General features: G+C 43.4%; 1 protein-coding gene across 2 annotated transcripts in view; it reads right to left on the reverse strand.

Annotated features, from left to right (window-relative positions):
- Positions 1 to 16,155, reverse strand: part of LOC146860183 (dual oxidase 2-like) — a 130,913-nt gene that overhangs the window by 86,545 nt on the left and 28,213 nt on the right. For both annotated transcript variants that reach the window (XM_085644018.1, XM_085644016.1), the window contains exons 4-9: positions 14,264 to 14,428; positions 11,056 to 11,243; positions 10,680 to 10,881; positions 6,720 to 6,886; positions 5,767 to 5,827; positions 3,224 to 3,320 (exon numbers count right to left, since the gene is read on the reverse strand). In XM_085644018.1, the coding sequence (XP_085500144.1) occupies positions 3,224 to 3,320; positions 5,767 to 5,827; positions 6,720 to 6,886; positions 10,680 to 10,881; positions 11,056 to 11,243; positions 14,264 to 14,428 (880 nt within the window). The remainder of the gene's footprint in view (positions 1 to 3,223; positions 3,321 to 5,766; positions 5,828 to 6,719; positions 6,887 to 10,679; positions 10,882 to 11,055; positions 11,244 to 14,263; positions 14,429 to 16,155) is intronic.

The raw sequence follows: 16,155 nt of genomic DNA on the forward strand, positions 1-16,155 counted from the left end.
CAAAAATGTTAAACTATTTTTCGAATCATTTCCTGAAAAGCATAACATACTCAGGGTTTTTCCAAATTAGAAAAATTAGCAAGACTATCTAATGAATAAATTAGAGCCATTAAAAAGCACAGTTGCAAATTATGTAGCTCGAGTGTGTGATAGAACAGCCAATTTGTCCACTAATAACAGGCACGTGGACCTATCTCATGGAGGAAGGAATGGATCTTTTTCACTGCATAAGGACCTAGTCTAGATCAAATTGCAGTTTTGTGTACACTGTATGTCACACCTAATGGCCTCAAACAGTGTGATATGGGACTTTGAAGCTCAGTAGAATAAGGGAACAATATTTCATTTCACTTGGGTATGCAGGTGGTTGAGCACACCGTCATTACATGCACTGCGACAGCCTCTTGTAAACCTCCCTGCTGTTCCGGTTTCTCCGCAAATGTGACTTGGTGCCTTGCCACGAAAGAGAAACTCATTTTGAGTTGCACTGTTGCACAAGAAGATGGTGCGGTGCGACAGAGATGTCCTTCACAAGTCCAAACAAGTCACTTGTTGATCTTGGGAAAGATCACTTCTTTTCCAGTCTACTTAAGGGAGGGTAAGTCGAGGGCAGGATCTCCAGGCAACGCTCTGAGCGCGATGTGCAAATCTTTGACATATTCCGTCTATGCTACTACATTCCGAGCCATGCTACCTTTGATCTTGAGAGGAGAGGTCCATGCCAAATGCTGGCCACATTTCCCCATCACAAGCCCTCTGGATAATATTTGGTTATGCCATTCAAAGGCCATTGAGAAGAAATAGAAGCCTGCTTCCACTGACTCATGTTTCTATAGTGCTAAGAAGAATGGGCAGTTACAGGAATTGTGCCTCAGCTCATGATTAGCAAGACATAGTGTGTGTCCAGACACGTTAAAGTTGTACCCGAGTTTGCAGGAGATTTTTTGGTTACACATAGTTTCAAACGCAGCATCTTTTAAAAGAACATATGTTGGCTGGTGGGGAGGGGTAAACAAAAATCGGCCCGACTGCCACCTACCTCTAATTACAAGAGGCCTGTGGCGCCTTTTTCTCTCTAAGGTCAAAAGAGTTAATGGATTTCATCAGGAGATGATGTGCTGTACATGATACATAATATTTGCAATTTACAATGTATGAGTAACGTTTACTACAACTATTACCAGTGGCAAGCATGGCCTATTTGGCACTAAAATTGAGATCAGGCCTGCAACAACCAATTTTTCTGAAGTCTGATTTTTAGCAAACCTTTGGAAGTTCCTGAAATACAGATTCACCAGCCGGGCTCACATGGCCTTTGGGCATCATTAAGGCATGCTTGTGTGGGGTATGGGTGGCATACACATGAGGCTGTGGAACACTGGCGGAAGGGTACAGTTTTATGATGAGAGCTGAGCTATCACTCAGAGTGATTGTGAGAGGGTGACTGCAGTGTCTTCGCCCTGCCAGTAGAAGGGAATGAGTGTGGATTAAAACTTCTCCTAGTGACTACCATGGAAGAGGAGGAATGCACCACAACAGAGACCTGTAGTAGGAGGTGCTGGTTGAAGCCAAGGAATGTGGAGCAATCACAATATCAGTGAGTGATTAAGGAGGAGGGAGTAGGGAAAGCCCGCAGAGTTGGCAGTGACACAGTGTGCAGAAAAAAGGCAGGCAAGTTGTAGCTACGCGTCCCATTCGCAGGGGGAGTGGTCCTGTGAAGGGAGGCTGACAGGGAAAGCTTCCTCTCGCAGGGAGGTGGACTAGACATTTATAGAGCTGGGGGAGCTGGAAGGGAGACCCCCCCTGAGGAGGAAGAGCTCAAGATTGTGAGATGCCTGCAGTGAGAAAATACACAGGAAACAACCAGAATGAGTGGGACCGCAGTAGTAGCATGTGGATGGAGACATTTATGGAGCTGGAAGGAAGGGCTCTACAGGAGGAGATGGAGAGTGTGAGATTCATCCAGTAAGGAAACAGGTGGGAAACAAAGAACACAAAAAAACAGAACGATTGGGGCTGCAGGATGGAAAGTAGAGGGAGCTGAAAAGAAAGGCGAAGGTTCATAAAGAGACTACAGAGGTAAGGCAAAATGTTCTTACAGCCTCATAATATAGCCACCACTAAAGTTTTATTTATTCATGTGTATTTATTTATCTATAGGATTTATAACGCATGCAATTTCCAAACAAGGAATCTTCCAAACGAGGAATTGAACTAAATATTAAGATTAAAAAGGTCCCACTCTATAAAGACAGATCTTCAGTCTTCAGAAATTAAAGGTTATAACTCACTGGACAAATATGGATGGCAAGACCTGGTCACATGTACAAATCCCTGTGGATCCACTCAGCCTTTCATCCTTCTGAGGTTGATCAAATGAGTAGCATTGCATTGGGTAACCATAAACATCTGTTATTCAGCGCCAAGATACCCTTCGCGGTGAATCTGCTCTTTACAAATACATGTGTTATGTTGTGCACTCGTAAATGGGTGAGGGCTCAGAGCTGCTGACTTTTGAACTGGGGAAGCAGATTTGAGTCCTGGCGTCCCCTCAACATTCTGTGATTCTGGTCAAATCACAATCTCCCTGTGCCTCAAAATGAATCTAACCGTGTGCAATTAACTGGTGGTCAGGCAAAACTCTCTAACACCCTTGAGCCTAGCTCGTGCTATATAAAACTGCCACAAAATACAATATGGCTGGTAGAACTGAAAGAGTTTCACTGGAAGGCCAGGACCAGAGTCATAGTAGGTGTTAATTAGAATGAATACAGCTACCGTAGGGATGGAGGAATGTTGGACCACTGAGGAAATACTAGGTGTATCTCATGCAGACAAATCACATATATGAAATAACTGATTCACAAAGATGTGAGTACACGTCTACAAACTGCACAAAGAAGCATAATAATTAAGACCCATATTCATCTGAGGAGTAGGCTTTGTGGCTGTGCCGGGTGGATAGAACCGGCAGCGGCAACAAATGATGGACGGGATGCGGAATGAATCAAACATTCATCCCCGGTCAAGAGATCTGGGTTAAATCTATCGTTCTTTTGCTCCTGCACTGCAGCGTGGCTTGGCCCTCGATGAATTTGTAGGTGGTGTAAGCGTAAGTTTGGAAGTGTTCGGTGCTCACTCTGTACTGTCTTTAAGACCCTTTGCTTCTTATGTTGTTCTTCTAACTGCAGGATCATGGGCTTGGGAGGGGGCATCCCATTACCTCATGTAGACTCCTGGGGGCACCAGGGTGGCAGTGTACTCCAAGGCAGCCGTCAGGAACTCCGGAGAGATGCTTGGGTCCACGTACTGCCGGTAGCCTGAAAGAGAAATCACGCGCACATCACTTTAAGTAAATGAGATGGGTCTTTACAAGGACATAGCTAAATCAGCTGTGATGGCATCTTGACTCCAGGAACCACCAAACCTGTTGCAAAAAACGGTTTATAAGGGAAGGTTCCAACCTAAAGGAAATCCCATTTATTGATCAGTGACGTGTCAAAAGATATGAAACAATATTTTTGCAGATTAAGATTTGTGGCTATTTACTTTATTTAGGGAAGTGTTCAAGAAAAAACACATCTACTCCATTTAAAATTATGAACTAGATAAAACAGATACCAATGGCACATTACTGATTTGTTTGCTTTGAAAATATGCTGGCCAGTTGTAAGGATACTTTCCAGTTTCAACAAAGAGGCCTGATGATTTTATATACTTTAGATCTTCTCACATACTTGAGGGATATTGTCCCCACCAATAAAAAAATTCACAAATGCAACTGCCTACTTGCTGACTACAAATGGTGTGTAGGCAGCAAATCAGTACGAATGCCACTTCTGCACCAGTGCCCACAGCTTAAGTTTTTTCCACCTTGAGCACTCATTAAAAACTTTTGACCCTGTTGATAAGGGGAGAGGAAGAGGTATTAAGTCTCCCCTTTAACCACACGACATCACAAGAAGGGACATCATCCAGCCTTTGAACCAATGAAATCATAGAAAGTGAATGTAAACAAATCTCCAAAATTGCCCGCATCAGTATGCCTCTGGCCATCCTTCGTTTGTGTGTTCCTGTGGGAAAATGGAATCTTGATAGAACCTGGTCTTGGGTGCAAGGGACACAGCAAATGACATACCTTAAAGCTAATAGTATCAAGTGCATGCGGATTACTGGGCAAACCACAGAGGTTGAAGGCGGCACCATTGGCTTCTCTTACACTTGATTCCCAGAAACTAATCTGATAACACCGCGAGAAATAGTAAGAAGAAAATGGAATCTCAATACAAGCACCTCCATTTCCTAAGAGAGCTGTGGGGATTTGTGGGAGTGTGGACCAAAGGAGGAGGTTGGTGGGATTCATTGTCTGCTCAGGCACAGGTGTAGTCAGCCTGCCTGCCTCATGCTCACTTTTATAGAGAGCAGTCCTAGCTGTACATGGGTAGTGCTCATCCAGTAAGGAGGCTGACTCCTAGACACAGACCTAGGCCTGGACACAAGGCAAAGACACTTTTTAATATACCCCTGGGGGCACAGTAACTTGTACGCTGATCCTGACTTACTCGGACTTATACCCTTCACTATTCTAAAAACCCTATATCCTTCTAATTCTTAATTGTTTGAGTGCTGCTCATTGACTGCATCCTGATAACGACCTTTTTAACTATCTATGAAGTCGAAATATCGACATTTAAATCTAGCAGACTAGGTCTTGTCCTTCACTACCAGAACATGCTCTGTACACTTTCATTTTGAAACTACTGCTGCGTTTATAAACTTTGTGGGCGCACGAGGCTTAGATTATTTGGGCTTTGAATATTTTAGGCACTATTCAATTATTCTTTCCATATTGGAAAATATGGATAGATGTTTTCGCACTGTTCTCCCTTTTACTTCATTGGCATTCATTCCATTGGCAAATAAGTTACCCGCATTCTGAATATTTTGTTTGAAGGAGTTCGTAGTGGTCCATTGTTTTCTATGCTGGTCTTATCGGGCCAGTAATCTCCTGGCAAGGGTGAGAAAGTGAAACTAAAGACAATAGAGTTCAGAATGTAAAACATGTAAAATTAGCACGTCAGCGCAACCGAATTTAAAAGACTGGTTGGTGCCTTTAGAAAATCAGTAAAAGTAGAGAACGCCCAGTAAAGCCAGAGGGCAGAAAGAATAGGAGAAAGCTGCAGTAAAGCCAAAAGAAGAAAAAGCAGGAAAAACCTGGATAGATCAAAAGAGCAAAAAAGAGGAGGGAAAGCTGCAGTAAAGCCAAAGAGCAGAGGGAGTAGGAAAAACCGGAAGAAATCTAAAGAGCAGAAAGAGTAGGAAAAGCTGCAGTAAAGCCAAAGATCTGAAGGAGTAGGGAAAGCCTGAGTAAAACTAAAGAGTAGAAAGAATAGGAGAAAGCTGTAATAAAGCCAAAGAGGAGAGGTAGTAGGAAAAGCCTGGGTAAAAATAAAGAGCAGGAAGAATAGGGGAAAGCGTCAGTAAAGTCTAAGAGTAGAGGGAACCTGGGTAACGCCAAAGGCTGAGGAAGGCCTCCAGGTGGTAGAGAGCGACATGGACGAGCTGGTCTTTTGATGTTACGTCTTTGTGTCTGTGTGACTTGTATGACTTACCATTTTTTTTAATTTGCCAGTCAGTAGTTACTTTAGTGTGGCTGAGGATGAGCGTGGCTATAGTGGTGGCACTGACAAAACCCTTTGATGTCAGAAAGACGGCCACAAATCATATCCCATGACCACATACCACAGATTTGAGCTTTGCCCTTACCTGTATATTTGGCCACATTCCTGGATAGGAAGACAGGCAGCCAATCATAAAACACAATTTTCTAAGAAAAAAACAATAAAATAAACCCAAGTCAAAAATACAGTGCATGCAATTACGGATGTTCTTGCAACAACAACTTCATTACTGATGGGCATTTACCCATGAAGCTTTCTTTCCATCATTTCTAAATAGTTTGACAAATAAATGCCAATTGCTAGTGGATAAGCCACCAGTATGCATAAGACTACGTGGATTCAGAAAATCTCAGATTCTGAAGGGGCCATGAGCATTTTTCAAAAGTTGACTGATCAGAAAAAAAGTCAAAGGAACTTCTCCAATGAATATTTCACAGTTGCATGATAAGCACTTATGTACACATGTGGCTACACAGCAAAAAATACAATACTGTAATGTTTAAAAGAGTGTCTTCAGAGCTTATGCGAGTGTACATCCAAAGTATACATTATATATTGCTGTGTTGTTCTGAAGACATTCTTTGTGTGATGTTGTAGAGTCTAAATAAAAGTAATGGAGGTCTGGTGGTCTCTTGAATGCCACAGAAACCATTTTGAAGTGTTAGAGGGTCTACAGAATATTTTGAGGGGTCCATGCCTTTAATATAGAGAGTAATTCCCCATGCAAATATATACAGATGCTTCAAGCCTAGTCAATATACGTAACCCATATGTATATTTAACATGTGTGCACTGGCAGTCTACCAGAGGAAATGTGGGCGATTTACTCAATCTTCTCCTTGTGTTCCTAACGCCAACCTAGACTCCTGGAGTGGAGGTAGATTTGGTTCTACCCAGCTATGAATTGATATTTGGAATTGCTGAGCTCTCAGACAGCAGTCTCGTCTCTCCAATTGCATTTATCTACAGCCGATATGTAAGTCTTCCAGAGATTAATATCTCAAATTCTTAAGCAAGGTTTGGCACTTCTTCTGGTACCTGATAGGTGGCAATCACCCACTTGCGGGCATGCTGGAATAAATCCTCGTCGCTCCATGATGGATTCTCCACTGCAAACTTTGCTGCCAAGTGATTGTGGTACCGGAACCAGACGATGCTCATAGCCTGGATGAAGGGGTTTTCATTGGCCCTCGCGTTTCCAAAGTCTGCAAGAGATACCCATATCATATGGTTTAACACACCTGCAATCCTGTCTCAATACTGATATTTTACTGCATTATGTATATTCAATATTGCCTTATTTCTTTATACAGTGAATAATTGTTGAAAAACTGTTAAAGATGGTCACCAATATTAATGCACAATATAATATTTAGAAATGATAGGACTTAGGAATTGAGCTGTGTTAAGCTGTAAAACATTATCTCCGTAACTTCATAAGGGATGTTTAGTTTTATACAACATATAGCAAATTATCATTTACAAGGGGGAATGGTGGAGAAAGACACACTAAAGCACTAATTTTCTCAAAAGAACTCCCCACATTGCATTTATTTATTTTTTTGCTGAAAACTTTTCCCAAACTGTGATGGCTGAATCCTTTCAACTTCCCCCAGCTTTGAGGTCGGCGTTAAAACCTTTGTCCACCCATACCTCCGAGTCCAACGAAAAATATAGAATTTCAGACATGACCCGATGCCAATGGATGAAGGCTCCTTTATCGAAAAAGTCATCTCTCTTCATTCATATACATTTGATCCATGTTGCTTACACGCTCATGATAACAAGCAACTGAACTCAGCCTTACTGGTCTATCTGGCACTGCCATGTTTTTGCTGGAGCCCCAGCCCACTAATCCTGGATCACACCTGATGATGTCTTATAAACCTGGAACTGAAGGTAATCTCTGCTCTAGAATTTCAGGCTTCCACTTCCACCTGCTAGGGACATCCATTGAAGAACAACAGGTAGTTCACAAATACTCTCTCTCAATCGAAATGTTAAGGAAACGTGCTGGAACGGCAATGGAATAAACCTATATTGCTATTCTCCCATATGGTCTGTCATGTGCTCTTCAGAGTATAAAACAACCAGATTGTGCCAGAGGAAAAATGAATAGTTTCAAACCATCATATAACAAGTAGAAAATTTGACCAGATGATTTATTTTCTAGAATTATAAAGAAAGGTGGCCCTTGGCCCAACATCAAGCTTCTCAGGGGACTAGAAAATGTCTTTGTTTCACTCTCCTGTATTTTAACAGCAACAAACATGTCTTTCTAAAATTAGGTGTTTCCACCAGCAGCCTCGGATCACTAGAGTCTGGTCTGCCAGCGTCTGCCTTTTCACCTTCTTTCTAAGTTGACAGCTGTCAACGAGGCTGGCATTAGATCTTCTCCCCACCAAAGGATGTCTTCAGTACAAACTTTCATAATTTCTGTTTCACTTCACAAACAACAATCTTTACGAAGTTCATCAATTCTCCCTTCTCCAAAGTGGTTGCACCTCAAGTTCTCAAACATGCCATCATCTCACTGATCCTAAATTAACACCCCCACTGCCCCAATAATAATTCTAATAACATAGCAGTTGCTGGCGTACTTTTTGTTACACAGACTCTAACAACAGATTTTACACCCAGCCGTGGCACTGAGACACTGCTACTAAAAATAAGAAAATACCTAATCATCCCCTGTGACAAGGTAATGATTAAGCCTATCAGATCTGTCAGGTCCTCTCAACTATCAGGTGCTCCTTAATAGATTGACACGATTGTCAAGAACCTGCAGAACAGCGATGTCTTTGTTTGCCTCTTTCCTACCACATTCTACCTACCAAATCAAATTGAAACATGTCCTCTCCAGACACCTCAAAACATCACCTATGGCATCTCTCAAGCCTCAGCCATGTCTCCTCTGCTATTCAGTTTGTACATGGCCCCACTTGCTAGTATTCTCAATGCCTATAATGTCGGCTATCGCAAATATAACGATGACACTCTGTCCCCTCTCAAGCTACAAGATGAGGCTGAGAACCTTGAAATGTGTGGCACTGCCGTCCACAGGCTCATTAACGGATGTAGAAAATTGGCTGTGCTTCAATTGTGACAAAACTGAAATCCTATTCTTTGGGTCTATCAACCCTACACCCATCCATTTGATTTGGCTGAAGTCCTTGGACATTGCCCCATGCCCGAAGAAAAAGTCTGCAACCTGTGTGTGGTGTTAAATTGTGGTCTTTCCTTCAATTAAAAAATAAACAGTGTCCAGGTAAGCACCCCATTATTTGCATCTGCTTCACCGCCTTCTAAATCTTCTCTCTTTGTCTTAGAAAATGGCCGTAATCATCACTGTGGTTATGTCACACTTGACTATTGCAGGAACCTCAATACCAGTTTCCCAATTCAATAACTCTTAAAAGCCCAAGAAGCCTAGAAGCATGGAGAACATCTCCTGTTTGTACTGAATCAACAGGACCACACTACACCTGCAATGAAATATCCACTTTACCTCTTGTGAAAAGATAACTCAATTTCAAAACCATCTCTCTTGCACACAACGTGCTGCATGGCTGTTCATCTGTCTCCATTGTAAAATGGTTGTATTGTATCTTTCAATCTGAACTTTAAGGTAAGTAACCGACATCCACTGTCCATATGGTTTACGAGATACAAGACATTTGGTGGAAAATCCTCCACCTAGGTTTCATCACTCGTAAACCGACATCCACTGTACATATGGTTTACAAGATACAAGACATTTAGTGGAAAACCCTCCACCTAGGTTTCATCACTTTGAAACTCACTTCCCTTACAGCTGAGACGAAAATCTGTCTTTCTTAAAATTGAGTGACCATTAAAACTACATCCCTTCTAGCAGGAGTGTGGTTGGCCTACGTACACAATCTTCTGGCCTTCTATCTGCTGCTAGGCCGGCCAGACAACCAAGACTAGTTACTGCCCTCCCTCTTAGGCTAGCTACAGTTTGTGGGCTCTCTTCCAAGGCTTTAACACCAGCACTCCAGCCTTCATCATGGTGAGTTCAAGAAAACTGACCTAACTCACTGATCAATCTAAGTAGCTCATTCCTCCACGTCTAGTGCCACTTGTATTTTGTCATTCATGTATGCCTCCCTCACGTGCACCAGGGCTACCACAAGGTAGTCAGCACTTTATGAAAGCCCACAAAATGATAAAGTCAAATCACTAAATTAGTACATTGTGTCTCTTTCATTAGAGCAGTGGGACACTCCTAAAACGAGGGGTTTGCCAGTCTCTTCACAGGTTGCCAATCATCAACAGAAGCAGGAGCTTATTCTGTTGAACATCCACTGGCCTGCTGTAATTTCGAGGAATTGCTTGCAATAGATTGTTTGGATATACCATGACAAATATTTTTTTATCTAGACATGAATACCAACTGGTCACGGTCAGTGGTCCTGGCATGTAGCCAATAGTACTTTGGATCCTGGTACTAGCTGTCACTGCATGTAAGTGATGTTGGCTAAAAAAAACAAGGTATCGATGAGGTTGGCTTATCTCAGTCAAAGTAAGTTTACAGCTGTGCATTAAGTAATCTGTGTGACCAGACCACCAGACAAGGCTGCATTCATGAAAAATATACCGGAGACAACTTCCTGTCTCTCTGCCCATCTGGAAAATCAGAATGGTGTAATGCAGTCATTTTTCTGCTAGAGAATTTTCACTTCTTTAGAAAGAAGAGGCTGTTATGTCTTATTTGAAATGTTAGGGACCTTTGATTGCATAAGGTAAGCATCGTTTCTACCATTAACGAGCTGGTAATGTAGCTGAATGGGCTAATGCTGTTGCTCAGATATCTATTTCCAATCTTGAGGTTTGAAATTCTTCATCTTAACTCAGCCTCTAACTCAATACATATTTAAGAAATCTTGAAGTAAACCAAGACTAAGGAAAACTTTCCAGAATTCACGACCTAAACTAAAATGGCAGTAGTGAAATAGCGTTAGAGACTCCATTTACCATAAAGGCCCTTGGCGCCGCGCTGTCCGGTGGAAGGATCGGGGGCCTTCCACATGAGGAGGCGTCCATGTGTTTCTTTTGGAAGTAATGGGTCAGGTCCAGATTCCAGCTTCCCACCAGAGAAGCTTCTCAAAGCGTCGCTCCAGGAGTGGGAGCATCCATAAATTGAGCTTCCATCGATCCAGGCCGTGACAGCATTAACCTGCAGACAAGAAGCATATAGTAGTGTAAACTGACAGATATGGGAACTCTTTGAAGGGTCATTCTTGTACGTTATTGTAATGGGTCATAGAGTCAGCGTTCTAAAGAGTTGTCCGGGGTGTATTTCTCATGATGCTGGTGCATTCCTTTCAAAGGCTCCACATTATTCTCTCACCTGGGTTCTCGGGTTGTTGGTGTTTCTCCCTGTTTCAGGAGACCATTGACTTCTCTGCAGTGGCAGAACCACGTGCCCAGTGCTCTTCGGATCGAATACCTTGTCTCCGGCAGGGATACGAATATTGAGGAACTCTGCTGGACAGCCCACATGGTCTGCTCCAAGAATCTCGGAGAACACATGGTAACCTGCAGAATGACCAGGGGAGAAAAAAATAGATGTAACTTGTGATGCATGTGGGGGTACCCTGTGCTCCTGGCCCCAGTAAGGATCGGCAAGTTGCAAGCATCTCACTCCACAGAGCAATGGTGTGCTCTGCCTCCCCCGTCGGCCATAGTCTGGATATCTAGGGGTCTACTCATCACCCCAGTACCAGCCTACTAGGGTACTCCCTACCTGATCTGGTTACTAGCCACCAATTTAACGGAACCAGACGGTAGTGCACCACACAAATTTTTAGTTCTTGGTCCTGAAGAAGTGCCATTATACCCGTTAGGGGGGGTAAGAGGTACGAAACATGTCGACCTATTTGCACCTTAGCAGCCCTTAAAGGAATATCATTTCCACGCAAGAGCGCACACACTGTATTCCAATAAGGCTTGAGATACCTAAATCATTAAACTTGACTAGAGTAGGACTGCTCCCGACCTTTTTCAATCTCAAATCATCTACCTGTGCACTACCCAGCCCATGCACTCAACGGCTTCTTCAAAAGATCTCCGACAAAGAGCCCCATTTATGGGAGCTCGTCAGGCATTGCAGCACCGGCCCGACGAGGAGCAAGGCCCAATGATGAAGCATGACATCCTCCGGGGTGTGTGAGGGCAACATGAAGAAAGACCTCCCTCTCCCTCCGCCCATGTCCAATTAGGAACTGTACACCCTAGTTTTTCCACACTTACTTTTTTAACACATTTACCACTGACTGCAGGTACATTACAGCCATGTTTCATCAAGGAATGAGTGCCCCAGGAACAGATCCCGTGAACATCTTTACCAGGTCTAGGTTTAATAGGTGTCTGAATGGACCTAATCTCTACAGTTATGAAGGGCCATATTTTCTTGCAATTTTGCAACCTGCTTATTTTGAATTACTTTGATTTTCCCTTATGATGTTTTATGTTTTTACTTGGCCATCCTGCCCCCACTATTTCTCCACTCCCCCCCCCCCCCCAAGTCCTGCATTTAGTTTTTCCTATGTCTTTTACATACATGTGTGGTGGCAATGTGAGCAAAGGGGCAACAATGTGGGCAGAGAGTTTGCCCCTTTGAAGGCTCCAGCCAACGAATATGAAATTGTTAAGTATCTGTGAAGATTCCAATGATTCTTCTTCACGTTATATCTAATCAGAATATTCAAATGTTTATTTAAAACGTGCTACAACTGTTACATACACAGTTGCCTCGATGAGACCCGATTCTATGTGTAGCTCTCTAATTTAAAGCACTTTCTAATATCCACATACATGTGCTCAATGATTTCCCATCATCTGTATATGTTTCGGTCACATTTGGTCTCAGCGTAGATCAGACTTCTAGAAAAGATTAGGGTGGATCTGCAGCATCCAACCTCACCTGTCTGAAATCCACAGAGGCAGGCACCTGTCCATCTCATGCCCTCCAGGAATATTTAATCAAGAAGATCTGTCTCGCCGTCTTTTTAGGTGGGACAAGTACAACACTTCCTATTCATGGCTGTAAAGCTTCATTTCAGAGTGTTGTCTTCTTGTACCAGTGTCTCGGTATCCTAAAAGGCCAGCACCCTCAAGGGAGATCCTGTGAAAGACCATGAAAAGCCCTGGTCCAAATGCAAGAATGTGAAAATGCCCAGGGAACATGTAGCAACAAGTCGTCCTTGTCAAGAGGAAGCCTCTAGTGCACTTTCACTGCCGGCTGAAGTTTTCAGGATTTAGGTGGAGCTTTATTATGCTTGCTTTATTTTGAGATGTGTCCTGCATGGGTTCCCATGCACTCTCTAAACTGTTCCCTATATATATTTAATTTTGGATCCAGCCATTGTACAGTAACTTCTTGTGTGTCTACGTTAGGACATTACAGATGTATCAATCTTATTGTTCCGCTGCTAAAAATCAATTAACCATCTATAAACCTGGTTCAATGTCATCATGGATTGGAGCACTAGTGAATCTCTTTTAATGCTGAACACTCAAAGAGAATTCTCTTATGGGGTGAAGCCATGATCTAAGATTCATACTAACCACTCTTGTCCTTTGCATCATTCATTAGCAACCCAAAGTGGTGCATAGGAAACGGCTTGCCGAGAACTAGATACTCCACTATTGCACCGCAAGCTAGTAAGAACTATCGCAGCATGTCAAACTCATGAGAAAACGTGTCCAGCTGCCACTCATAAACAATGTCAGCTGCCACTCATCAACAAGATGGATGAATATATGAGAAACATCTACAATTGATCCTAAAGTCTATATATGCCCAAGCTTCCCACGGAGAACTAACATAAAAACCAAGGGCAAACTCAGCCAAAGACCATTACGCCCGTAGTTCAAAGGCAGAAAATAAATCTAATGCCAACCATGGGTGTACTCACGCACAGGCAGTCCCTACACAGCAGAGAGGGGACACAATCCATGAGGGGGGCCCCATTCAGCTCAAAGCCAACGAATATTTGTGAGATATGGTAGAATCAGTGGCCCCTCACCACATTCTAAATGGGGCCCATGATTTTGCATTACGCTCCTGATGTTCACCTCTCTGTACCTGGAAAATATCAATGCCCACCCAACAGAGCCAATGAATGTACCAAGCCACCACAATCGCAACCATGGCTTACAAGCATCTATGTTAATGTGTCCTTCAAAAATGATGTGAATGGAAGGATTTCACCTAAAAATGAAAACAGACCCCTATTGTTTTCAAACTACCACAAAGTAGAAATCGAGACTAAAATAAATACAAAGTTTGCTTTTCAAATGTTTCTGCAAGCTGTCGGGTTTTATATACTACTGATATTTCGTCCTAATTGGCTGGCCTGTGACCAATGGAGGGAGTAAAAGAACATGTGGACATATGTTAGAGCTAGTGACAGAGGCAGGCATTGAGCACAGGAGCTACTGACATGCTGGTTCCATGTTACAGGCAATGGGCGATCATTTGCCACGCACTTGTGAATGTGTGTCTCATGAAAACAACAAAGCATCAGAGAGAAAAAGGTTATCACTAGTCTTACCAAAGAAAACTCCCAGCACGGTTTGGTTTTGATCTGAAGGCAGTCCGGAGATCCCTTTGGCCACTGCATTGCTGAGCTCCCGCGGGTTTGGTACCAGTGGTTCCTGCAGAGCTTGACTGACCCCATCAGCATAGTGTGCAGGCAACAAACGCAAAAACTGGGAGCCTGAGGACACATAAGAGATTGGCTGTATGCGTGTGCACCAGATATATTTTGGGTGGAAATTGAAAGTGTGTGTGTATTCTCTTTTTGCTCAACCTAGGCCCTCACTGTCAGTCAGTAAGCCAAGGGGTATGCTTTTGGGCATAATAATTGTGGCACACACTAAAAGGTTTGCAAAGCACCATGCTGCCATAGACACACTCAAACATGTTGCCTCATCGTCCCCACATATACTACCAAGCTCTCCTGCAGGCAAACAGTCTCAACATATTTTTCAATTATCTCTACTTTAGAGATCTACAATCAGGGGGGGGCGTGGCTTGGCGCCCGCTGGTGATGGCGGCGTTCCGGTGAAGCTCCGAGGCAGCGGAGAGAGACCACCCGGTTCCCGTTCATCTAGCCTGGGGACAGTTAGCCGAGGGAGTGTCGGAAGATGCCCTGACACCCCCAATGCTCGGTGGAAGCACTCTTGGAGTCCCGCGAAGCCGCAATTTCTGTCGTAAGTTTTGACAGGAATCACTCGATGCGGCCGCCATCTTGGATTTGCCGAGTGACGCACATTTGCTGCAGTTTTACAGCGTCAGCCTAATGCTCCTCATGCCTAATTCCACACAACTTTAAATGACTTTCTTTTTGCCTGTTTTGTTAGTTCCTCTCATTTGCTTGGAGCCATTATATCACTGGAACACATGTTTTCCCTGAAGGGCGTATGGAAGCAGCTTCCACATGAAATGCTCCCGCTCCATACAGCTGTTTCTGTTTAGTCAGCTCAGTATTGACTCCATCGTTGCTGATATGGACCCCTCTTTGGCGTTTTACTAGTGACATGTTGTGATATTGTAGCTTACCTGGTGGCTTCCTGCGCTCAGCTTCATCGTTCGCAGTGGACACTTGTGAGGTAGGCGAGAGGTCTTTTCTCCTCACCAATTTTTCCAGCCTCATTTTTGGTCGCGCAGTGAGTGGGTGTCATATCCCTACCATTTGGCATTGTATGGCCACTGCTTTTTCTCCTCACAGCTCCCTTGAACGGCTGTGAAGTTGGCTGCATTCTTTTCACGAGCTATCAGATATCATCGCACTTCTGTCATGTTATATACTATGTAGCCTCCGTCTCTACCTCCTGTGCCCTCTGCTGAGTTAGCCATTTTACGGCTTTGTTATATGGGCAGATTTAAGTCAATGTCGCGCTTGCCTCGTTCCGCCAAGCCCCAGATTGCGAAGAACTCTAAGGTTTTTTCTGCTTTTTCACAATTGGAAGATTCTTTAAACTCGTCTGGCTCTGATACGCCAATGGATCCTCCTAGGAACCCACAAGACAACTCTAAACCTAACACGAAGAGACTCAAGTCAAACTCTCTTTCTCCTCCAAAACATTCAGGGCCAGTATCCATGGAGTTGTTGTTAGAGGAGATAAGATCCTTGCGCCCATTCATGGAAGAGACCAATATTAAACTCCAGGTTCTTACAGATAATTGGTCGCAAATGGAAACAAGAGTATCTTCAATTGAAAAGTCTGTTCAGTCCTATCAAGAGACTTCCTCTGCGGTCTCCACCCTGAAGTCTCAAGTCTCAGATCTTCAACAGCAAGTGGAGCAGCTGGAGAACAGGAATCGGCGCAATAACCTTCGCATTTATGGTCTGGTTGAAGGCCTTGAGGGTTCCGATCCAATCATCTTTTTCAAGTCGTTCCTTCCCAAGCTCCTGCATCTGCCACAGGATAAGGTCCTCAA

Source organism: Triturus cristatus, chromosome 3_1 (assembly GCF_964204655.1).
Source record: "Triturus cristatus chromosome 3_1, aTriCri1.1, whole genome shotgun sequence".
Lineage (NCBI taxonomy): Eukaryota > Metazoa > Chordata > Amphibia > Caudata > Salamandridae > Triturus > Triturus cristatus.